The sequence below is a fragment of the Microtus ochrogaster genome, linkage group LG4, assembly GCF_000317375.1.
Source record: "Microtus ochrogaster isolate Prairie Vole_2 linkage group LG4, MicOch1.0, whole genome shotgun sequence".
Classification (NCBI taxonomy): domain Eukaryota; kingdom Metazoa; phylum Chordata; class Mammalia; order Rodentia; family Cricetidae; genus Microtus; species Microtus ochrogaster.
The window spans coordinates 19,562,730-19,572,227 of NC_022030.1; the positions used below are offsets into that span (position 1 = coordinate 19,562,730).

General features: G+C 51.5%; 1 protein-coding gene across 1 annotated transcript in view; it reads left to right on the top strand.

Annotated features, from left to right (window-relative positions):
* The first annotated feature begins 7,480 nt into the window (after positions 1-7,480).
* Positions 7,481-9,498, top strand: part of Irgq (immunity related GTPase Q) — a 4,877-nt gene continuing 2,859 nt past the window's right edge. The window contains exons 1-2 of the mRNA XM_005361109.3: positions 7,481-7,553; positions 7,991-8,522. Of these exons, the coding sequence (XP_005361166.1) occupies positions 7,993-8,522 (530 nt within the window). The 5' untranslated portion in view covers positions 7,481-7,553; positions 7,991-7,992. The remainder of the gene's footprint in view (positions 7,554-7,990; positions 8,523-9,498) is intronic.

The following is a 9,498-nucleotide window of genomic DNA, read 5'->3' on the forward strand; positions in this document are numbered from 1 at the left end:
AGCCCTCCTGTCACAAGGCTGCAGTGGAAAGCACTGTGGCTGCCGTTATGGTCAGCAGCTGGTCAGGACCTGAGAACTGAGATGGGCATTCTAAAGGACTAGACATACAGGATGCAGGTGACAGTGCTCAACCTCAGACTCGGGGAGAGGAGGATTGAGGGTCTAGAGAAACAGGCCTGCCTGTGATACCAGTTACTCCAGAGACAGTTCGGGCAGACAGTGCTTCCACCTCAAGAGGGTCGCACGGTGGCTCTTGTCTTCAGAGTCCAGAAAGGTGCTGGTGTTCAAATGTTGCGGGAGAGGTAGGGTACCCTCCTCCAGACCCCATGGCTGCTGTGGCCACCTTCATGTCCTTAGCCCTCTGCTATCACACCCAAGCAGGCAAGTTTCTTGCCCCTCTCCTATTCTGTCCTCGCCTCAAGCTCAGAACTGAAGCCTGCCAGTTTGCAGAAAGCCTTATTATCATTGAGCTCTTTGGAAGGCTGGCCTCCAGCTAAAGCCCTAAGTCAGCCATGACCCAGTCAAGAGTGCATGCTGAACTGCACCCTACACACTGTCTTAACTAGGGTGAGGCAGCGAAGGCTGGAGACACGGTATTTTTTTAAAATATTTATTTATTTATTATGCATACAATATTCTGTTTGTGTGTATATCTGCAGGCCAGGAGAGGGCACCAGACCTCATTACAGATGGTTGTGAGCCACCACGTGGTTGTCGGGAATTGAACTCAGGACCTTTGGAAGAGCAGGCAATGCTCTTAACCACTGAGCCATCTCTCCAGCCCGACACCGTATTTCTTACCCCTAGGAGCTTGAATTCAATTATAAGAAGTCCTTCCAAAGCCGAGGCTGCAGGCCCTGAGGAGTGCTGCAGAGAAACTAGGGTAAGGGGCAAGCCAGGGCAAGGGCAAGTCCCTGAGCAGGCTGGGACTTCTCTTAGGAGATGGCAAGGGTTGAGAGCTGAGTATCAGTGAGGCCTTTGCAGAGGGCTACAAACACTGCACAGGGAACAAGTGCAAAGGTCCTGGGGCAGAACCCAGCCTGGTGTGGGCATGGTTAGGAAAGAGTTGTAACCAGAGACTGTCCTTTGGTTCCCAGCCGCCCAGACCTGAATAATCACACAGAAACTAGATTAATTACAATACTGTTTGGTCAATGTCTCAGGTGTATTTCTAGCTAGCTCTTACATCTTTTTTTTTCAAAGATTTTTATTATGTATGTAGGTTTCTTCCTTCATGTATCCTGAAGTACAGAAGATGACATCAGATTTTATTACAGATGGTTGTGAGGCACCATGTGGTTGCTGGGAATTGAACTCAGGACCTCTGGAAGAGCAGCCAGTGTTCTATTCCTCTTAGCCATCTCTCCAGCCACCTAGCTCTTACATCTTAACCCATTTTTTTTTATTATATTTTATCACGAGGGTCGTGGTTTGTTACCTCTTGCTTTTTGGGCAGCTACATGGTGTCCCCCTGACTCTGCCTACTCTCTATATCTCTTCCAGCCTAGCTATATTCTGCCCTGCAATAGGCCAAGGCAGCTTCTTTATTAACCAGTGGTAATAAAACATATTTGCAGCATACAGAGGGGAATCCCACATCAAACAGTGATTGCACAGCTGAGAGGGAGGTGACTGCTTGCTTGATCCTCACCAGTAAAGTTTTCAGTTGCTATCCATAGGGTGTCAGTGGACTCCATAAGGCAATACAGTGTGTCTTTAGCAGAGGCTGGAAGTGGATGGTGGTGGGAAGGGGGTCAGCCAGGAGTCGGGGATATTGCTGCATGAGAATTTGCCTGAACACAGTAGAGTGCACAGCTCACCGGTATGGTGGCAGTTGAGCTGACCAGAGACCGCAGGAGTCATACCAATCCATTGTACGTCTTTTGTCATTGAGGTGGTTGTACCTTGTGCATGGGGTTTGGGCTGTAGACACAAACTCGGAGACCACCATCGATGCCATTACAAGCCTTGGTAACCTTGACATCTGAGGGCTTTGAGGGTTGTACCTGATGAGATTTTATCTGTTTGGAGTCAGGGAAGCAAGTGTGGGGGTTGGGAGAACACTGGGGCAGAAACAAGGCTTTCACCAGGTGCCAAAGGGAAGGCTTCACTTCTGTGCACTTTGGTGTCTTGGGGGAAAAAAAGTGTTAGCCAAATGACTACACCCATTTCCCATTCGTCACCCCAGAAAAAGAGCTCTAGGCTAACCCTGTCACACATCCCACACACCAGCGGGAGGTGACATTTTCCATATGAGAACTGCTGCCCAGACTCAAGGGTGTTATAATTTTAAAAAACGGCGCAAGAGAGAAAGATGCCATGTGACAGAATTCACGTGGAGGGGTTTTAGGGGAAAGGGAACCTAAAAAGAGGGAAGGGGGCGGGGAGATCGGCCTCTGGGGACAGGAGCAGCAGAACTGAGAAGGGGAGAGACAGGCAGAGAAGCAGGGACAGACGGGACAGAGAAAAAGACAGGTAGGAGGTGGGCAGGGACCTTTTATTTATTTTTCTGAATTTTCGAGACAGGGTTTCTCCGTAGCTTTTTGGTTCCTGTCCCGGAACTAGCTCTTGTAGACCAGGCTGGCCTCGAACTCACAGAGATCTGCCTGCCTCTGCCTCCTGGGAGTGCTGGGATTAAAGGCGTGGGCCACCACCGCCCAGCTGGCAGTGACTTTTCAAAAGGGAACGTTATCAATGTTACAGAGGAGGTGCTCTTAGTGGCTAGAGCTGAGGACCTGTCAGAACCCCGAGGGCAGGCCAGTGCAAATGCCTGAATACTAACACAGAATAACTGGTCTGAGGTGAAGCCAACAATTGGACAAGGAGCTGGAACTGACACCTGCCTCCTGCTGTGACATCTCCTATATGGGACAGGGACCTAAAATAATGGCAGCTTAATTAATTCCTGTTCCTGTTACATGCTTGATGACAGCAGCCCAGGCTCCTCCTATCTTGTTGCTCTGCTATACTGTGTTGCTTTTGACTTTATGGTGACAATTGCTGGGTAACCACGTCCAATTCCATGGAGAAAGGGAGAGGAAAGGTAAGTCTCTCCCAAACTTGGGAAGTCTACCCAGAAATTTAGTCAGACTTTGGTCACAGTGCCACAGCTAACTGCAAGGGAATCTGGAAAGTGTTTTTGCTTGGCTCATTAAAAATCGACAGGAATCATTTCTACCACATCCACTTCACCTGTGGCCTTTTTGTTTTTCCAGATAGGGTTTCTCTGTCCTGGAACTTTGTAGACCGGGCTGACCTCAAACTCACAGGCGTACACCACCATGCCCAGCTCACCTTTGGGCTTTTAAACCATTCCTCAGGGATAATACAGACTCAGTAGGACTCATTCCCAGGGCCAGGATGACACCCACTACTCTGCCCCTAATGACAGTTAAACTCTTCGCTGGGCCTTTCAGGAAAGTCATAGCCAGGGCCTCCACAGGAAATCTCAGTGTTGGCCAAATGAAACACAAAGCAGAAGGCATCTCTGTTTGATTCCAAACTAGTTCTTCTGTAGGGCTGGGCCAGCGCTGCCCTGTGCCCACTCCTCGCCACTTCCACCTCCTTATGTTCTCCAGCAGTTCCCACTCAAAAGCCGGGCTCTCCTTAGATATTTTAACATGGATGTTTGGTTTTGTTTGGTTTTTAGACACCCTTTCTGTTGGTTTACTCATGGCACCTCATTTGTGCATATAAAAATAGCCCATCACTAGAATGGTACACAAAAGTAGTGAAAATGGGGCGTAAATTATCTGGCAGTGGGTACGCCCTTGCCCCGCTGAGTTGGGGAAAGCTGGCATAGGGATGGAAGAGACAGGGCCTAAAACTGTAGCCCCCTCCCCCTCAGACCACGTACCTCAGGGTCTGGAACTCACCCAGCATCGCAGGCTAGCAGCACTTCCCTTCCCTGCCCCCACCCAGGCACCACGCCAGGGTAATTTCCTCCTGCAGCCCCTGGCATCCATCTGGGAAAAATTAAAGGTGATTATAGAATCTGAAGCTATTTAACTGGGAATGGGGAAGATAGGAGCAATTCTTCCTCCTTGCTTTCTCAATGCGTCTATTTATCCGATGCCTCTGCTTCTGGAAAGACCCTATGTTCTCCAAAAACTGCAGATGTGACACTTATGCCTTCTTGGCAGGGTAATTAAATCCTCCCAGAAGATCCGCGTCCCTAGCATGGGTGGATCCCCCAGCTGTAGCGCCCCATCACTGCAGGGAGGGCTCATGTCTACTCAGAGCTCCCCTAAGCATGCCCACTCTAGTGTCGATGGCACCCTGCTTTCTGGGCAATATCCCGGCCACACTCAGTTCAGGCAAAGGAGTTAGGGGTGGTGTGGGTTTCATGGACCTGGTGGTGCTGCCTGAGAAGTGGACTGGGTCTACTGGGTCTTGGGTGAGCACCGTGGGGAGGGTTTGGCAGTAGGACTGTGGCTGCATTGGTGGATCAGGACCTTGCTGGAGGGGCATGAGCAGGCACAGGTGAAGCAGAATGAAGAAGGCTTCCTGCAGCTTATGGACCACAAAGTCTTCCAGGTGCTCTTTTGTCATGTGATGCTCCGGGAAGTTGGCATCGGTGAACGTGATGAGGCAGTGGGTGCCCGGTGGAACTCCTAGGTGGCCTGGGGAATATGGGGAGAAGCGAGGGGCAAGGCCAGGAGGAATCTCCATGCCCTGTCCTGGGTCTTGGAACCACGCCAGCCATCACCAGTGACTAGGCTGTGTGTGGATGAGCAGACTGAAGCACAAAGAAACGAAAGGGAGCAGCCAGTTTTAGAACCCAAAGTTGGCCTGTCCGACAAAGCGGTGTGCACGGTGATCAAGACACTGCCAGAGGCGAATCTCCCTACCCTAGGCAAGGACAAGTTTCATCATCCAAAAACTGGGGTCTTGATCTTAGCCATACATTGTGATGCTACAATGTCGGCAATTACTGCTCCTGAGACAGTGACAGGCATCCCTGACACCCCTAGGCCTGTCTAGAGAACAGATGCAATTTCACAGAACGTTAGTTAGAAGGCTACGATGGGAGCCAGACAAGAATGAATATTACCCAAGCCATGAGCGTGACTGCTTCTGTGCCAGCCTCAGCTTCAGCCCCAGTCCCTCCATCCCTCCCAGGTCAGGCTTACAATCACTGAAAGGTGCACGTGCCTTTAGCCCCAGCACTTGGGAAGCAGAGGCAGGTGGCCCTCTGAGTTCAAGGCTAGCCTGGTCTATAGGACAGTCAGGGATACACACTTGGCTCCCAGATGTCTGAGCTGCTTGTTACTGTCTCAGGAGCAGTCAGTTGCAGACGCTGTAGCACTGCGCCAAGCTACTGAGACTTTGTCTCAGAAAAACAGAACAAAAAGAAAAAAAAACAATCATGGATGCCTCTGCATGCTGAACAATGACCCTCTCCTTTGAATTTTTCCTAAAAACCACACACAAACCTAATCCTGTAACACCACCCTTTAAATTTTTTTTTTCGTTTTTTTTTTTTTCAAGATAGGGTTTCTCTGTGTCTCTGTGTAGCCCTGGTTGTCCTGGAACTCACTCTGTAGACCAGGCTGGCCTTGAACTCAGAGATCCACCTACCTCTGCCCCCCCCCCTGCTTGGATTAAAGGCGTGTGCTACCACCACCAATCCTATAAACCCTATTTAACACTCTTCCTGCCTAAAGACTACCCCCAGTAAAGGACAAAGGGTATGCCTCAGTGGTAGAGCCCCTGCATAGGATGCACAAGTCTCTGATATATAAGTCATATACGTATATGAACAGAGATCCGCCTGTCTCTGCCTCCCGAGTGCTGGGATTAAAGGTGTGCACCACCACCACCTCCTGGCTACGTATAAGATTATCAAGACAGGGTTTCTCTGTGTCAGGCTGACCTTGACCTCACAGAGATTATTGCACCGGTTATTGCGCCCTTTTGATATAAGAAACTGAAGCCCAGTCACATTGAAAGTCAAAGGATTAGTTGGGCAATGGTGGCACACACCTTTAATCCCAACACTGGGGGGAGGGGGGGAGCAGAGGACAGGCAGATCTCTGTGAGTTCAAGGCCAGCCTAGACTACTTAGTTCCAGGACACGCTCCAAAGCTACAAAGAAAGCCTGTCTCGAAAAACAAAAACCAGTCTAGGGACAAGTTGGGCCTAGAACCTTGGGACTCATGCACAGTAAGGATATTCCCAGTCACAATGTCACAACCCCAACCTCACCTGGAATCCCCTTATCCCTCCGAATGGCATCCTGCTTCTGCCTGTCCTCAGAGCAGGGTACATCTGATCATGAGAGGAGGTCATTTCTGGCACATAGCTAGCCAGCTAGGGTCACTGCAGCCACTTCAGGTCTCTTTAGTATTACTCCTGCAACACCCCCTCTATCCAGCAAGTACTCAAAGAGGTTGCCTCCCTCTCCTTGGAGAAGCCTGCCGCTCCGCGGTCTCTTCATAGTGATGTCCCCCATGTTCTGGTCAAGAACAGAAAAAAATTTGTGAGGCTGCGCATGTGTCACCGGCCACAGAAGGCCCGTTAATTTTTTTTTTTTTTTTTACAGTCATTGAACTCTGATGACACTCACTAGAAAAGCTTCAACCGTCTCATACGAGAGACTCCTCAGGTTTTTGACGCTTCGATCTTCAAGTCCCTGTGACCTCTGATCTTCACCAAAACAAAGCCTTGACAAGATGGAACCCTTGATCTTTCATACCAGCGTTGTCCTAGTTTCTCATGAGGGTCCAGACAAGTAGTGGCACTCACACTTTAGCCCGCCTCTTCCCAAGACACACCTTCTCTGACATCTGAGAGTCCTGTCTCACCCATAGCCACCGCCGCCCTCGCTGGCTTCTAGCTCATTTTTGGACCGCGCTGCTCCTACGCACAGCCTTCTGCCCCAAGCTCGCTGCGCCCTCTAGCTTTCCTCCTCGTAGCACGAGGACTGTCCCTTAACTGCGCCTGATAGTCGATCGCCACAGCGCGGCTACCGGAGGAGAGCGGGGTAGACTCTTTCCAGTCTACAGACTCTAGTGATCTCCGGGTCTGTTGCCCCCACCCGTGTCTCCCAGCCAGGTTCAAGGTTGTATTTCGGCATTAGCACAGCCAGTCAGCCAGATCCTGGGACTAGCAGGTGGAGAGGTCCTTCCCTGTACTTGGAGCGTGATGATGACGTTCGTAGTGTGTTCCGTACAACTCGAAGCTTACTGCTCGGACTGTTCTCTTTGCCGTACAAGCTTATACTCACTGCGCAGGCGTTTTGGTTGCTGGTCGTGGTGGAGCACCACCTACTAAGCTTTCTGCGCACGCTCTCGGACTACATTGTTCCAGTGCCCAAACAACCTTAGCTAGGGAAGAGAGAGCGTCCCGAGTGCTGAGTGCTGCCAAGAACTTGTCTCTCCGCGACGGCGTTCCAAGACACACCCGGTCTTGGAAGGAATGACGTCAAGATAGAGCCACCCGAAGGCTTCCGAATGTATCTGAATCCTGACACTCCGACCCCTTCAGCCTCCAGCAGCTCGTCTTAAGGGGCGGGGCTCCCCCGTTCTCCCGGCGTGTCTACATTTTGCTCGGTTGGTGATTTGGAACGGGGAGAGGGAGGGCCATCCTCGGGTCCCCGAGTGACTGCAGCCAAATTTCTGAGCTTTTGAAATAGAAAGAGAAATGGGTTCGTGTGGAGAATGGACAGACACCTAGCTCTCCAGGGAATGGGCCCTTGGCGTTGGGTTTCTAGGTCCTACAGTCACACTGGAGAATGAAAATAGAGGACAGACCGGAGGAGTGAAGTCTGGATCTACCGTGGGGTAGCTAGGAAAGGGTGTTGCCGGGCGTGGTGGTGCACGCCTTTAATCTCAGCATTCTGGGAGGCAGAGGCAAGAGGATCTCTGAGTCCTGGCCAGCCAGGATTACACAGTGAGACCCTGTCTTAAAAAAAAAAAAAAAAACGAAAACAAAACAGAAGGTCTTCCGTGTTCCTGACCCCTGTGTTTCCTCACCTCTTGCCTTCCAGCAATGCCTCTGCCGCAGGGTGACGTGACTGCCTTATTCCTGGGGCCTCCGGCCTCGGGAAAGTCCGCGCTGATCTCCGCGTTATGTGGCAAGAATGTGGAAACGGTAGAGATTCCTGAAGGACGACCGGATTCTGGAGTCCCCGTTCTGAGAGCTGCGGCCCCAGGCCTCTTCCTAGGCGAGCTGAGCTGCCCACCCGCAGCTCCAGGACCCTGGGCGGCGGAGGCCAACTTGCTGGTATTGGTTCTACCAGGATCTGAGGGGACTGAGGAGCCCTTGACCCCAGCTCTGGGAGAGGCAGCGCGGGCCGCCCTGGCCCGAGGGACCCCGCTGCTGGCTGTACGGAATCTCCGTCCTGGAGATTCCCAGAATGAAGCTCAGGCCCGGGATCAAACTGCGGCCATGCTGAACAGTGCTGGGTTAGGAGCTGCTCCTCTCTTTGTGCTACCGGCCGATTGCAGCAGCAGTGACCGCTGCGAAGAGCTGGAGCGCCTGCAGGTGGTGCTGCGGACCCAGGCGGAGGCGCTGCAGAGGTGAGGGAATGGTTCGGGCTGGGTAGGGTGGCCTGATGTCTTTAGCCTAGACCCAGCTCAGCTACCGTGGTCTTTAATGTTCTCGAGCCCTGTTCCTAGAGTGTTAGAGGCAAGACTTTATTGGCTGGCTATTTTTCCATACCCTACTTATTTTGCCTAGACTCCCCCAACCACCCATGAACACAGATTTTGAGATCAGGGATGTTTCATCATAAATGAGTGCTGAGGGCTCGTTTTTGTTGTTGTTGTTGTTTGTTTTGTTGTTTTTACCTTTTTTGTTATTTAAAACATGCACCCATCAAGGGTCAACTGGAGGGCCTGCCACAAAGATCTTAGCTCGTGTAAGCTCTCTGGCATCACAGGCCCCCTCTCTCTTGTTAGAACTGAGAAGAGGCCCAGACATGTGCAAATACTGTCTACAGACAAAATGCTGGACTTTGTGGTCCCTCGAAGATTTTACCCGAATACTCTCCAGCACCCTCCTACTCATCAGCTTGGTTCTCAAGTGACCCCCGTCCCTCCCGCCCCCTTTCCCAAGCGCCAAACACTTTAGGAAGGAGCTCTGTTTCTGATTGGTCGCCCGACTCCTCCATTCCCCAATTTCCTCTGAGATGCACACAGCCTACTGACTCTCTCCTAAACCCACCCCACCCCAGCTCCCTCAGTTTATGAATCAGGAAGGGGCTGCCTCTGCCCGAGAGCACTTCTTTTTTACTAGCCTCACCTGCCCCGCCAGTCCTAGGTGAATTCTCCCCTCACACGCCCTTCCTAACATCCACCCTTAGGAAAAAAGCCTTTCGGGACGTCTTAAGCCACGGCGCATTGGCCATTACTTTCTTGCCTTCCTCTAAACCCCACCTCCTAGAAGCCTTCCCTAGGCCTCAGGGTTGTATCAGGGAAGATACCGAGTCCTCGTTTTCGGTTCTGTTGGTGGTGGCGCACGCCTTTAATCCCAGCACTCGGGAGGCAGAGGCAG